At 40.1% G+C, this 15385-nt stretch overlaps 1 protein-coding gene across 4 annotated transcripts in view; it reads right to left on the reverse strand.

The window, feature by feature from the left end:
• Positions 1 to 4266: 4266 nt before the first annotated feature.
• Positions 4267 to 15385, reverse strand: part of Camk4 (calcium/calmodulin dependent protein kinase IV) — a 235520-nt gene continuing 224401 nt past the window's right edge. For all 4 annotated transcript variants that reach the window (XM_052155453.1, XM_052155454.1, XM_052155455.1 and 1 more), the window contains exon 11: positions 4267 to 14635. In XM_052155453.1, the coding sequence (XP_052011413.1) occupies positions 14207 to 14635 (429 nt within the window). In that variant the 3' untranslated portion in view covers positions 4267 to 14206. The remainder of the gene's footprint in view (positions 14636 to 15385) is intronic.

The following is a 15385-nucleotide window of genomic DNA, read 5'->3' on the forward strand; positions in this document are numbered from 1 at the left end:
AAGCCTTCGCTGCTCTTGCAGAAGCACCTACGGGGGCCGGGGGAGGGTGCTTACAGCTGTCCATAACTCCAGTTCTGGAGGCTCTTGTGCCCTCTGGCCTCTGCAGACACAGGCATGTACACAGTGCATATACATGCAGGCATACTTAGAAAAAATACACAGCCGAAACTCATTGTAGCAATGTTTTCTTTGACTGTATCCAAAGTATTTCAGTACACAGCTGATGTAGAAGGTATTGTGATACCTCACGGTGTCTTTTAACTCCTGGAAATAGGATGGGTGTTGTACTGCTGTGGAATCACCATACTCCAGGCGCTCATCATCCGCACGAGGCCTGCAGCTGTTACAGTGACTCACACAAGCCTCCAGTCCCTTTCATTTGCCTTGCTATAAGATGAAGGGGACAATTCACAAATCGCTTTCTTCAACAGCATCTTTTATAGCTGAGCCCTTTCAGTGCTTGCTGCACAAGTTGTCTACTTTAGAAGTGTACATAAATTACTAATTTCCAGTAAATTTAAAAATTATTGCCTCAAAATTATTTTCACTGAAAGTAACTTTCCATTGGACAGAGATGGAGAAGAAAAAGTATAATCTACCACATGGCTGTGTAGTTCAGCATTTCCTGTAGCTTGCAGCCTGCTGAGGAATTGTGTGTCTTCTGGAAATACATGCCATCGTTGGTGTTCAGGAGATACTGCTCTTTTAAGATGAAATTAGTTTCACATTAAGTGACATTTTGGTAGGAAATACTGGTTTTTGTTTTAAAAAAAATCTTGATTACTCCTCAATGATTAAAGCAATACTCAGCAAAAATAATAGTAGTAGTATTCTTAGATTTCTGTGCTCTAAACCACTGGAGTATTGTCTTATAAACATCAGGGTTTCTTTACTGCTCCATGCACACAACGGGTATATTTGAAACTGGGGCTCTCCAAGTGTAAAACTATATCCTAGGATGTTTCCCTTTCATCTTCCTGTCTTTTATTCTTGAGAATCATTTGACTAATACTTAATGAACTAAACTAATGTCTCAAGGTCAGACTGTACCTTAGGTTTTGGAGAAGCGGAGAAAACACCCCAGTCTTTGTCACTCATCTCTGTTAGATCTGAGATATCCCCTTTGCTGTGGATGGCAGTTTTGTGTGTTTATGAGAGCACATTAGCCTCTTTAGGACCAGATGATAAATTAAATGGCTGTTGTAGCTTTCTGAACTCCAGAGAGAGAAGCTAACAGAACCAGAGAAGCAGATGAAAATCTGGATTTGATGAGGACCCCTTTAAAACCTACATAGACGCTTGTCCAGGCCCCTCCTTTTCCTGTGGTACCCAGGCCTGGTGCATGCTGGGACTGAGCTACATTTGTGGCCTCTCGTGAGCACATTGGACTTGTGCGAGTGTGGGGTGGTGAGATCTGAGCATAGAAGAAGTGTGAGCTCCTACAGCGCAGGACTGGAGTTATGGTTTCATCGTCACTTTATTTCCAGGGATTATACGAGTACTGCTGTGTACTAAAATTCATCGCTTACAGTCCAACAAATGTGTTATATTAAGATTATTTTTAGGAAGTTTATCTTATGAATCTGTATATGGAATTAAAATAAAGGACTGCTGATGTAAATGAGATGTATATTTTTTAAATTACAGTGGAGTATATCTGAATAAAGATTTCTAGACACTCTTGTTACTGGTTATTGATCTTGTTTGTGTAAGTTACTTTAACCTTAAGTACTGACCAAATGCTTATATATCTAAATTTAGAGAAATGTCATTTAACTACTTGAACGGTTTAAGACATAAATCTGGAAAATAAAGTTAACACATGCTCATCTTCCGATGTTTCATATAATATTAGCAACAATACTGCTAAATCTTTATTTGCAATTTGCAACCTCACATTGCAATAATAACATACCTAAGGAAATTAACCAAGAAAGGGAAGAGGTTTATTTCAGCAAACACTCCTGGGGGTCCCAGCCCAGAAACCTTGTCTTTGGCGCAGCATGGGGGAGTAGTAGCATGTGCTGAAGAAAGGCAAGCAAGCAAGCAAATGCAGAAAACCACGCTTACCTCCGGGGACAGAATATGAAGAGAGGGAAGAGGACCAGTCTCATGTCCCTTCAGAGTGTTCCCTGGTGGCTTGTGTACCTCACATTAGGTACCACCTCATGGACCCACTGAGACCAAGTTTTCAGTAGATGGCTCTTTGTGGAGGCATTTGGCACCCAAATGACAGCAGCTCAGACACAGCTTGGGAAAATGTGCAGTGACTACAGTTGTCAGGCACAGACTCAAGTAATTGTGCTAAGCTGGCTGGGGCAGTAGATAATCCGAAATTGGAAGTCGTTACTAGGACACCTATAATCTAGGGTATAAAAAGCAACGAGGGATGGTGTGATGGCTATGAAATGATATACAGTTTCCTCACTGCAACATCTGGCCATGTTACCTCTTCCTGATGGCTTTGGGAAGGGATTACATCACTCATGGTTCACTTAGTGTCTCTTGTCATGTATGGATAGTAAGAAGGCCACCTGGACCGGATGACAAATCTCCAGGCACTTTATTTTGGACTTCACTCCAGAATTGCTAGAAATAAGTTTGTTCATAATCCAGCCAGTTTATGATATTTTCTTATTGTAGTGGGAATGGACTTAATGTCTGGATGTAGGTAGTCACTGATGTTTTTTTCAACTGAAGAATCTAAGAACCAATGTTTCTGCAGTTTTGATCTTTCTCTTAAGACAGAACTGACCAGCCCTGAGGATTGTTTGCAGGGCATTGAAGTTGAGGAGAAGGCAAAGTCATGACACTGTCTGCCTGCCTGCTTCAGGCCCCTCTCTCTCCTATAATGGAAGCTCTAAAAATGGCTGGGAGCAAGAATAAGGATTTCCAGCTTCTTGGAGTGTGCCTGTGGTACCCTTAGATATCTTGCCGTAACAATGCTCACAGGTTGAGCTTTTGGAAGTCTATGTGAGGTTTCTCGATGCCATATGGAAAAATGATGTCCGGCCCTAACAGTAATGAAAGTATTGTCTTGCTGGATTAAGGAGCATTTTGGAACCCCTTCTAATGACAGATGGTACATGGCTATCATTCCCCTAGTTCACGAGGTGGAGAGTTTTCCCTCAGGTTAATCAATAGCTGCTGTTACATGGCATCTGGAAGTATTGCATTATTGCCATACTATTGAAGCGAGCAAAATGTCCACAGTTTATAACACAGGGTTTGTAACCAAGACATGACCCAAAACCATTTAAAAGAATGCACTACAAATGCATCCAGGGAGAGCGAGCACATATCTATCCTTGCTCACGTGTGGTGGATGAGAAGCAAGAAATGCACTGCTGCCCACAGTTCAGCCCAATTCTCACCACTTAAATGTCAATTTCCTGGACACTGCATCAACTCTTCTGAAAACTGGTAAGAAAACAGAGAGAAGCAAATGTGGGTAGATGGAGAACTGGAGGATTTTAAATAAAACCATAGAAGCAGGCGTACAAAAATAAGATGTTTGTTCATTAGGTTTCTTTCCTGCAGTTTTATAATCCTATTTGTGTTTACCTTTGATGAAATCTCAGTATAGGGCAGGTGACTTTATTAAGGGAAGTCAAAAGGTCACAAAAAACAGTGAAATAAATATATGACTGTCAGGTTGTCTTGTGGAACACATAATTTCTCAAGACTTTCCCTCCATTTCCTCAACTAAGACTCAGCCTTAGGATATCAGTGTTTTCTCAGCAAAGGAGGAATCTTGGACAGAATGGTGGTGAACATCAAAAAAACAAAACAAAACATGTTACTATACTGATTTGTACAGAAAGCTTTGTGAATATGTCAGTAAAACTTGATACTAGAGAAACAGACTGGCTTTTGGAAAGTGTTATAGTTTTTTGTTTTTCCTTATCTTCTCATCTTCATAAGGAAAAGTCAGTTTTCAGATGAGTTGATGCAGTGTCCAGTAGATTGACCTTTTAATGGTGAGAACTGGGCTGAACCGTTGGCAGCAGCTTCGTAGGTGTGATGCCTGCCTTTGATGGGTTTACTGAATGAAATAATCATTAATGTCCCTTTCTAGCATTTTTGATTTCACAATGTTTGGAAGACAAATACCTGGGCATGCATGTATATAAAAACACTTAAGTTCAGTGTCACCTGAGAGAATGGGAGAACAGAATTAAGCCATGCATTTCACTTCTGAGGAAAATGTCCATGGTACCCCGTGATTCATGGCAACTCTTCAAATCACAGAATGCAAGGCTCTGGTGGGCTCTTAGATGATTTATTGTCACATTGCACATGCAAATTCTTTACAGATTGACCAGTTTCAAGGTACTGGGTAGCTTCCTTTGGTGTGTTCTGACAGTCTGGGTGAACTCAGTTGCATTGGCCCTCACTAAGGTCAGTCTCTGTAGTTTGTCTGGCAGCATTGGCTTTGCTCACAGCACACAACCTTCAAGTCCTTGGGCAACACCCCTACTATCACCAAGCGAGCATACTTAATCCTAGAATTGGACTGTCCAGCCTGCGTCCAAGGAGAACTTAGTGAGTGGTCAAATGTTGGAGATTTTTGGCAGTTGAGATAGAGCCAATAGCTGTCCCTGTTTCCCTTAGTAGAAATCGCAAACTCAGGTCAGTCACCCACACTAAAGAACACAGTACCTCAACCGTCAGCAAATGGACATGTTTCTGTTGAATGCTTTGCAAACATTTTCTGTATTTACATTTATATCTAAGCTGGACTTACCTAAAAATATTATAATTCTATCTTTGTATTAAGGAATCAATAGCACCATTTTGACACATTTAGAAAATGAAATGTTCACAGCTCCCTCTTACGACTTGGTGTTAGAAAGTGAAAAAGCCAACTATAGTCTTAGCTGTGTAAATTAAGGTATTCAATACTTTCTCCTCCAAGTCATACAACCTCTTGCTTTGGGTTAATGAGTTGTGATCCAGACTTCTCAAAGTCTGGGTTTCTTTCATGTGATGGTATTCTATACTCTTCCATGCTGTTATTGAAACAAATTAAGTCTCATTAATATGAAAAGCTTTCAACAGCCATCGATGTAAATTTCATATCTGACAAAGTGTCAACAAGAACATCTCAGATAATGCCACCTGAGCCCTCATAGCCAGTGTTCCTTTCTTAGTGCCCACTAACCTAGGATAGTGTTCTGTCCTAACACTATCTTTATTTTTTAGCATCTTCCCCTCTCTCAACTAAGATATTTCTCTCTTTTTCTCTACCTCTCCTCATTTCATTTATCCTGGAGTAATGTAGCCATCCACTATCCACAAACATCATGAGAAATAAGCAAAGATGTACAAGCCAGAGTAGTCACAGTGAAATATAATTCTAATGGGAAATTTTAAAAAAGTGTCTTGAAGATGAATGGAAAAATAGTGCCTCCAATAAGAGATATAATAAAGACTTTAGATTTTATATAATTTATACTTATAAATGTATATATTATAGACACTGGACAGAAAAGTGAAGAGTTTAAAACCTGGCAGGACAAGCTTGAGGTCTGAAGATTAGCTGTGGAGTTGCAAACACATCTTCAATATGGTGAATGACTTTTATCCCATTAGCTATGTACCAGGAGGCTAGTCAAGGAGCAGGGGCAGGCCCTCTGCAGAAGGGCTCCACTTGTGTCTGTCCAGAGTAAGAAAGCAAGGAACTCAGATGAGATCTGAGCCTGCTCCACACCGCATAACGCTCCGCTGGGTCTCTCAGCCTTCCTCATCGCGTGCTAATCTCCTCCTTGGTGTGTGCGTCTCCACCCTGGACTGGCTATTCCTTAGTTGAACATGTCCTTTCTCTCCATCTCAACCTTAAAGGTTGGTGCATCCTTCAGAATTAGCTGTGTTCCTGTGAGGCTTTCCTTGCACATTCTTGGCATGAGACCGATTTCCCCTTTCCTACCCTCGAGAGCTTACCATCTCTGGGTATTCAGCACAGGATATGTGTGGTTGCTTGCCCTTTCTCCTCAACTAAGACATCTCTGACTCCTGTATTGCAAGGAAGGACTTGTCAGTGAAATTTTACTATGGGAAAAGAGTTCCTGGAATGGTCTATTTCTACGAAGCTTTTGTTGTTAGTGAATCATACCCTTAAAAGCTGGCCTTCCACATAGGCCAAATATCCTCTAAGCCATGCTATTGCATTTCTGAGAGGAGAATTAGATACTAATTTTCACCTACTCATTTTAAGGTTCGAAGTATATCGATAACTGCCCTCAACCCGAGCTGCCCTAGAAGATTGGCAGAAAAGAATGTGGAATCCTAGTACTAAGTGACCTCGCCCTCTCTCTTTCCAGCAGTCTGTCTCCTACCCTTGCCAACCACCGAGGCTCAGGAAACGACTGTCATTTGTTCCCATATTCCGTAACATCCCAGTGGCTATACCGTCTTACTGATTGCTGCAACTGTTTAAGAAAGAGAATATGCTAGTAATTGTAGCTATTTCCAATGACAGGCCGATAAAAGGTCTCTTACTCAGTATCTCATTTGTGACCTTTGTGGTGACAAAGTTGACAGTCAAACTGAAAGTCACAAATGTCAAAAGTTCCCTCATAAGTGTGTTTCTTGGTTCCTCAAGGCAGATATTCTGGAATGGGTAATTTGTCAAGGGAGAAATAGACTAGAGGGCTCTTCTTGGGTTTCTAAATTTGCCAGAAAAGTATGTACTAAAGGCTCTTTCACACAAGAGCTACAGAAGTTGGAGAATCATGGGTAAAGGAAAGCAGCCTTTCCTTTCAAAATAAAGGTGGCTGTATTCCCTGAAACGCTGGCATTTCCTAAAGGTTAGTGAAAAATCCAATTTCTAGAAATCGTTTCATTGCATTTAGAGGCTCCGAGCCAACGGACGCTCATCCAAAGTTTGTAAGCAATAGGGCATGACGTTTACACGAGCCAATGTCGGTGATGGTTTTCTGTCAATTCATGTGTTTTTGAAAGTTTCTATAACATGTTCAAACAATGAGGAATCTGAACCTTTAGCTCAAGCCAGACTAATTTCCTTCTTTAGAAATAACATAACTCCACATTTTTTGTTCTACATGGAGATTTTAAGTTTTGCCTCCTACACAATTGTGAGACCATTTACAAACATGAAACAAAGCTCACCTAACTTCTAAGGAGCAAATGAGAGAACCTAACCAAGGCAAAAAAATGCTACAGTGTGGAAAATGGATTCCTAAAGGTCATCACAAGGCATGATGGGCAATGAAAATCTAAGTCTTGATTTTCCTATAAAGGGCCAGATAGACATTTTAGGTGATATAGATCATATGGTCTTCTGTTGAAAATATTTTGTGCTATTCTAGTAGCTTGCAAATAGAAACTGTTTGAGTTAATCACAATAGTAAACTAAGTCCTTAATTAAGATTTGCTCTTTAAACTCTAGCTTACCTGAGTCCTGAAAACTGTTTTGGGGGATTTAAATTTAGTACTTTGGAGAACCCTATGGGAAAAGTTTTTAAATGTGTGTAGTTTTAGATGCCCTAGTTAGCTTCAGATGTTAGCCTGACACATCCCCAAAGGGAGTCTAGATTAGTGACTGACCTGGTCAGACTGACCTTTGGGCTTTGCTGTTTGTCATTTCCTTGATTACTAATTGATATAAGGGCCCAGCCCACTGTGGGCGGTACCATCCATAGGCAGGGGGCCTGGGCTGTGTAAGAGCTGAGCAGACTGGAGAAGGAAGCCAGGGAACAGTATTCCTCATGCTTTCTGTGTCACATTCTGCCTCCAGGTGCCTATCCTGAGTTCCTGATGTAGCTTTCCCTCATGATAGACTGGAACCTCTAAGATAAAACAGATCTTTTCCTCCTCCACGTTGTTTTTGGTCATGGTAGTTATCACTAGAGAATATATATGTATCTCAATAACCAGATATTAAAAAATATGATTGGAATACAAACTGGTATGATTATTAACTTAAAACATCGCTCTGACAGCCCATGTGTTTCTAACTTTCTGTCATTGGATTTGTCTGTACTCAAGTCACTGTTCCCAGCCACCAAACTCGGGAGATGTTTACAGATTTTAAGGAGAAAAACAGTATCTGTTGGGCACAGAATGGCAGAGTTCTTCTGTGCAATTTCAACCAAAGAACTTAAAATTTAGAAAATCTCTTGGTTTATAGTTGGTCATAAAATATTACTGAAACTGAGAATACCATGGCCAGAAGAGACATCAATTATGAATATACCCTTTAGTGTAACCAATACAATTGTATATTAGTTATACTAATATACAGATGGTTAACCAGGCATATAAAACAGGTTTGGTTAAAAGTAGGCACCATGCAATGATAATTTTCAAATTATGGTCATATTAGTGTCACATATAAAATGTGTTATTATTCTTATTTCAAAGACAGGACAAAGGAAACACACATCTAGAAGACTTTTATCATCCATAACTATCATAATTTGGAGATAGCTTCAATAAACAGTTTCAAAGACATGAAGCCTCTTTGAGACTCTTGAAGTAACCTTTTAGGTGGAAAATAAGATTATTCAACTTGACTGAAGATTAAATATCTGTCATCATCAGCACAATGAATCAAAGCAAATATTAAATTGGATTTAAATATCTATATCCATGGGTCTTTCAAGTCAATCTTCAAAATACAATGAAGATAATTATGAACAGCGTGATTTTGCATTCTTATAATTGCTCAGCTGTTCCTCCCAGAACTTAAAGGACATTTCCAAAGTGAGGCTGATGTCTGGATGGATAAAACAAAACTCTGACTTGGGACATGTGGGATAAACCTACACAAAGAAATGTGATTGGCAGAATTCCATTTTTCCTACCATTGGTCAAGAACAGTGGAGTATTTAAAGAGATGTTCAGCCCTTCAGAGCATGGGAGGTCTGTACTTTGAGTCTAACTAGGTCAGATGCTGGGGAATCTTTGAGGCTGATTCCTGCAATATTGTCAGGAAGGCTGGTTTCATGGCACAGTTTTGACCTTTCCCTAGACTCCTGGGCCAGATGCCTGAGAACAGATAGCGTCAAGCCTTTCTGAATCTGTCACAGATCATTTATGAAAATTGATTTTAACCAATCATAAATTGTTTGCTACTGCTTTCCAAGGTAAGTGAAAAATGATTGGACTGAGTTATTTGACCTCAGGTCATATTCCCAAGGAGGAATGAAGAAGCTTGTCTTTGAATGCAAAGAAGAAATGGGAAGTTTCCTGATCATTGCAGCACTGGGTGTGTTACTAATATATGTATCTCCACCCCTCCCTCTCTCCCTCTCTTCCTCCTCCCCCTCTATCCTACCTTTACTTTCAAGAAACTAGAGAACCACCTTTTTATAAGAAAGTAAAATGCCTTAAAATTTTTAGGTAGGAAATTTTGTACATTTTCATCATGCGGCTATAAACACCAACAGAGAACTCTATTTGCATGTTAAACACTGCAGACACATGATCTAACCTTCAGCAGTGTTCAACTGGTAAGTGCTCAAATGTCAGCAATGATGCTGATGGGTAATGTATCAGTGGAAAACATTAAGGAAATTGGAGTATGAGCTAATGGACAGTAATTACAAAGATATTACAAATCTCATTACATAAGTAATGTCTGGAAACGTTGTGCTGTCTCAAAAAGACCTCGAGAGCCAGACGGAGGACTTCACAATCACACAATGGCATCATCCTGCAACTGACTGCTGTGTATGAGCCTAGTGCTAATTCACGTTGATGACCTCTTTAAACTTTTTTGTTTGGCTTTGTAAGAACAATTCTAAAGTAGAAGTATGTTCTCTCTCCTGGTGTTGTTTTTCTTTTTCCAATTTGAAATGCAGCCAGATGTTTCTGTGTAATAAACAATGAACCATGAAGTCCAATGGCTCTTTGAAGCTTCAACCTGTAGGTAGTCCACAATTGTGTATGATATTGGAAATAGCCAATAAAAAATGCTGAACATTCTTCATTACAAGATATCAAATGGCAGGCAACAAGGTCCTTTTAACGGTCAAGCTGCTCTTTATAAATCTGCCAATAAAATGATTAGGATATTTCCAAAAGTGCTTTTTAAAAAAATCTGTCAGTGGCAGTGTTAACCAATTCCTTGTGTGAGGTTTTACAAATGCCAGACGTGATGGTAGTCCCATTCTCAGGGTATCTGTCATATCGCCACCATCGTAACATATCCACCATACAACTGCATTTTCCAGGAGGCTTCTAGAAAGGTTGCCTGCAGCATGAGGATGATGTCAATCTTAGTTCAGTCTCTAGGGACTGGATTCTGTGGATGGGCAGCTCAGTGGTGACACACGGTGGGCCCACAGTAATTGGGAATTCTGTTGGCTCTCTGGCAGTATTCAGGAAAACTGGGGTACAGTCAGGTTTCCAGAGCCAAATGGGGATAAGCTGGACTCTGACCAGTACATACACTTTGACAATGCCTAAGGAATTGTTACTTTGATGTAATAACACAGGTCACTTCTTTAAGACAACGCATGTCCAGGAATAGCCAGAATTTATGTGCATTTTTTTTGTATTTTAGCTGCTCACCAATTTACCAATGTAGAAAACTAAGTCAGCTCAGATCTGACCATAGAAACTCAAGTCTCACTCTACTCAGAAGAAAAGTGCTCTAGACTAGACCAGTGCATCTACCATAGGAACCACTGGCTTAATGTGGCCCATGACCACCCAATGTAAACATGCTTAAACTGCTAATTTAGAAACAGTATAAAATCTGTTCAAATTATCTTATTAATTTTAATTTTGATGTAATAATATGTGTATACTGTGTATTTTTTTAGAAGGTAGCTAATAGAAAATTTAGAGCTACACCATGGCTATGGGATTGATGGCATATGCTTATAACCCCAGGTCCCTGGAGAGCTGAGGCAGGAAGATCACTGTGTGAGTTTCAGGTCAGTCTGGGCTGCAAAATGAAATCAGGCCAGCCTGGGATACGTAATAAAACCTTGTCTGAGATTTTTTTTTACATGTGTACCTTATTAAACTTTTTAATATAAGCACTTATTTCAGTGGATAATTTTGTAACCATTCTATTCTAATCTCTATGTGCTGTTGTGGCAAGAAGGCTAAAAGTTTGAGAAACTCACTACAAGCACAGGTGGACTTTCTAGATAGGGGAAATAATTGCAACTGTCCTCTGGGGGGGGAGTGGGAAGACCCTTATGCTATGTGCCTGATCATGAAATTAAACCCAATAATAAATGTAACTTTTTTCCTTTTGGTGATACAGGGTTTCTTTTTGTAACCCTGAATGTCTCGGAACTCTCTCTTTAGACAAGGCTGACCTTGAACTCAGAGATCTACCTACCTCTGCCTTCCACCACCTTGTAACTGTCATCCCTTAAATGCAAATTTTATTTGTTGATTTTTAAAAAATTGTTTTGCTTTGTGACTATATTACTGTGGTGGTTTGAATATGCTTGCCCCATGGGAAGTGGCACTATTAGGGTATGGCTTTATTGAAAGAGGTGTAGCCTTATTAGGGGAAGGTAGTCAGTGTGGAGGCGGGGCTTTGATATCTTATATATATATGCTTAAATCTGGTCAGTGTGTGCCAGTCAGTCCCCTGCTACCACCTTTGGATTAAGATGTAGAACTCTCAGCCCCTTCTCCAACACGATACTGGCCTGGATGCTACCATGGTTCCTGCCATGATGATAATGGACAGAATCTCTGAAACTGTGCGCCAGAACCAATTAAATGTTTTTCTTTATAAGATTTGCTTTGGTTATGTCATGGTGTCTCTTTCACAGGAATAAAACCCTATCAAAGACAATTCCTGATTCAGAGTAATATTAGAATGTTCTTTCAAATGAAGACTGTCTTCCTTTAAGTAATCTTTGAAATAGATAATATAATTTTAACAAGCAATATAAATGCTGATTGTTCTTTTAAAATGGTATATATGCTTGGAGGGAATCTTTGAATGATTTGAGTGAAAGAACTTAGTCCTTTGCAAGGATTGGCAGGACTTACTCTTTAGTATACCAGTTGCAACTGAAACTTGCTCATGATGTTTAATTAGTGAAGGGTGCAGGTCATAAAAGAGAGGGAGGGAATTGTGCTAGAACTCTTGAGTACCACCAAGAAGGGAGGAGGTACAGTCATTTAAGCGGCTGACTCTGAGATGCACGGGGCCTTGGCATCTCTAATGCTCTTCTTATAGTCTACAGGGTCAGTCAAGGCACTCAGCCCATGTTGGGATGAAGAAAGACCTGGGTTGGGTCTGAGCGATGATATGTTTAGATATTTAACTGCCACCTTCTAACGAGACCCCGCCCCCCCAGTCTTCTTCGATCTTCCCATGGATGGGACACTCACATGTGTTTTTACTCACAGATGGTAAATATGATGAGGAAAATTACACCAGGGAATTGCTCTTCCTAAGTGGAAATCTTAACGAAGCATTCTTAAAGGTTAAAACTAGGGAGCCCTTTATGACACTCAGAATGAGTTTCAAGAGGGAGAAATTAAAGAGGAAGGAAGAACATAAAGCATAAACACTGTCAATTAAAATCAAAGAGAAAAGAATGGCCCTGGTCAGATGATGCCCTCCCAGTCAGCTGCCTGTCAAGGACCCAAATCACAAAATGCTCAAAGCCCCACATGGTCTCCTTCCCCAAGAGCTGTCAGAGGTTTGTGCTTGACATGCTGAAGTGCTGACACCCCAACAGCCTGGAGAACCCAGATCTACTGTCAGTTCCCAGTCTAACTGGGAAAATTATTAGTTTAATGAAAAAAATCTGTGCTATTCATTCTTCTTGCCCCACCTTTGGACTTCAAAAGTAATATGTTTTTTTAAATCAAGAAACCCCACACAAAATATTAAACAGTTATTTTGATAAAGTGCTCATTTTCACTCAAACCCAAAATTTGAGGTAATGGATTTAGTATGATTTTTGTGACCCCCCCCCCAAAAAATTTATTCTGAGAGAAAAATCATGCTAACTAAGGTCTAATGCTGTGCCCTCCCCGAGGTCTGGTTCAAGATGTGTTTTTATTTTATTTTTGGTTTTGCTTATTTTTAAGGCAAATAAAAGTTTATGCTATGCTAAATTTCTTGGCATATATTCCACATTATAAAGTGTGTGGCCCCTTCCATTGGGAAAGCTCCTAGCTTTCATAGTGAACTTTAAGCTTACGAACAGTAACACTGTCTACATAGTTGGAGGGGACTAGCCTTCTGCTACCATTTCCTTACTCTAACAACGTAAGCAATCTAACTATTGAGTGTATTGTTATAAGATTCAGACATTTTGGCATCGATTTGTGCAATTTGTACTTTTCCAAAACTTGAAACTTGCTACTTGCAGAGTGTATTTAGAAAATTGTTCTGATATGCAAAATATCGCATAAGTTTACAGATGCAGAATTTTGTGAGAAATGGAAAGGAGTTAACCTTGGCACATCTACAGCCTAATTCTATCTCATTTTATTTAAATTTCTTCTTCTTTCCTAGATTTTATACTCTGCGGAGACATTTTATTTGAAAGACAAGGTAAAGGAAAGGAGTGGCACAGTTTAAAAAATAGTTTCCCAAGAATTGTAAACTGGCAGAATTTTATGATGAGCATTTTGGGTATTCTTATATAGTGGACTAAAAACTAAGACATTCTCTGCATACACTTGAGGGGACTGTGGACCCAGAGCCTTGTAAGAGTGCTTCAGCTTCCCAACACTGTGCACGGATATTTTTGCACGCTTTACAGGTATTTTTTTATAACCATCTATGGCCTATTTTTATAACAGCCTGCTGGGCCGTTCCCACTGGAAGTATTTGCAAAGTCATGGCAATGTGTCCTGAAACTCCAGCTGGCTTTAGCTGAGTTCAAAGGAATTGTCCTCTCTGAAGACATCTAGAGACCTAGGATGCCTACGCTTCCAAAGTCCATTTGCCATTTCACTTCAGAATGCGCCACCAAAGGCTGAGAATGATTTTTTAAGTGTCGTGTGGCTTGCTAGAAATTTCAAATTTAACTCATCGGTATTAGGTATCCATTACATGCCGTAGAAAACATTATTTCATAAAGCAAACACATGCACTGACATTAGGGTTACCAACTGGTATATATGGTTTTTTTTTTGCACCTCAAAACAGAATCACTATAGTGCATTTCATGCTCCCCCACCTTGCTGAAGGACAAAGTTCATAAAATGCTGGGGTCGGCCTCTGGACCTAAAGGAAGCCCGCTCAGTACTCTGGCAGAATCGCGTCCTGCTGTGGAACCCCAAGCCCCTCTGCAGGGGCTTCCTCCTCAGCTTCGGGGTCCGTTTCTTCTTCCACACTCTTCAGCTTCTCCCCTGAACCCCTTTTTACTTCCAGGTCATCTGTCTTCAGCCCATCCTCCTCCGGCTCCTGAGGCACCATTCTGGAAGTCTCCTCTTTTACATCCGTATCTTTCTTCCCCTCCTCGGACTGCAGCGCCTTCATCTCCTGGGCTGGTGCCTCAGCTGCCACTTGGTCACCCTCCTGCATTTTCTTTCCCAGAAGATCTGTGTTGTCCTTGGCATCTTGGGTCGAGGGTTGATCTGAGCTGGCCTTGTGGCCTTCCTGAAGGTTGCTGTGACTGCTGCTGGCACTTCCCAGCCGAGAAGAGGCCACCACAGCCTTTACTGCTGCCTGATTAGAGAGAAAAGAGAACCAAATGGTGTTTCCAGTGGAAATCCCAAATTGTAGTGTAATTTCTACTTTGTTTGGTAGGTTATGGTTGAGTCTTTCAAAGTAAATTATTCCAAGATTGGTTGTTAGATAAAAATGTATTTGGAGAATACATTTGAAACCTCCTTCATTCCAAATTAGAATTATTTAATTGTATGAACAATGGAGAAAAATGAGTAAAATGTGTTAGTCCCAGAGAGTCCCAAGTTTTGTATTCTTTATTCCTTATATATAAAAGGGCGTTTCATGGAACACTAGATCCATGACGTTAGTTGGTATCATGGAAATTAAAGAGTTCAGTGCTCAAACTAACTTCAGAAATAGTTAAGCCAATGCTATTTAATACAGGTCATTTCAAAATTTAACCACGGGTCATCTCCTGTTCATTTCATTTCTGTCAGCCTGAGATACACCTAATCACTCTTTTACTTATAGTCTATAAAACAGATGTATTTTGGCGGATTGTTTCTGTATCATTCCTTCTAGTAATTATCTATGGATTAGTTCTAAAAATCGTTTCCCAATTATCACAGGCTAAGAACTCTGAGTAGCTATCTGCCTTTGTCTCAGTCAACTGCTGGTAGAGTCTCTCAAGAGGACAGCCATGCCGGGCTCCTATGTGCACGCTCAATATGGCCTCAGTAACAGTGTCAGGGTTCAGTGTGCACTCATGGGATGGATCCCAAGTTGGGCCAATCAGTGGGTGGCCTT

The sequence above is a fragment of the Apodemus sylvaticus genome, chromosome 13, assembly GCF_947179515.1.
Source record: "Apodemus sylvaticus chromosome 13, mApoSyl1.1, whole genome shotgun sequence".
NCBI lineage: Eukaryota > Metazoa > Chordata > Mammalia > Rodentia > Muridae > Apodemus > Apodemus sylvaticus.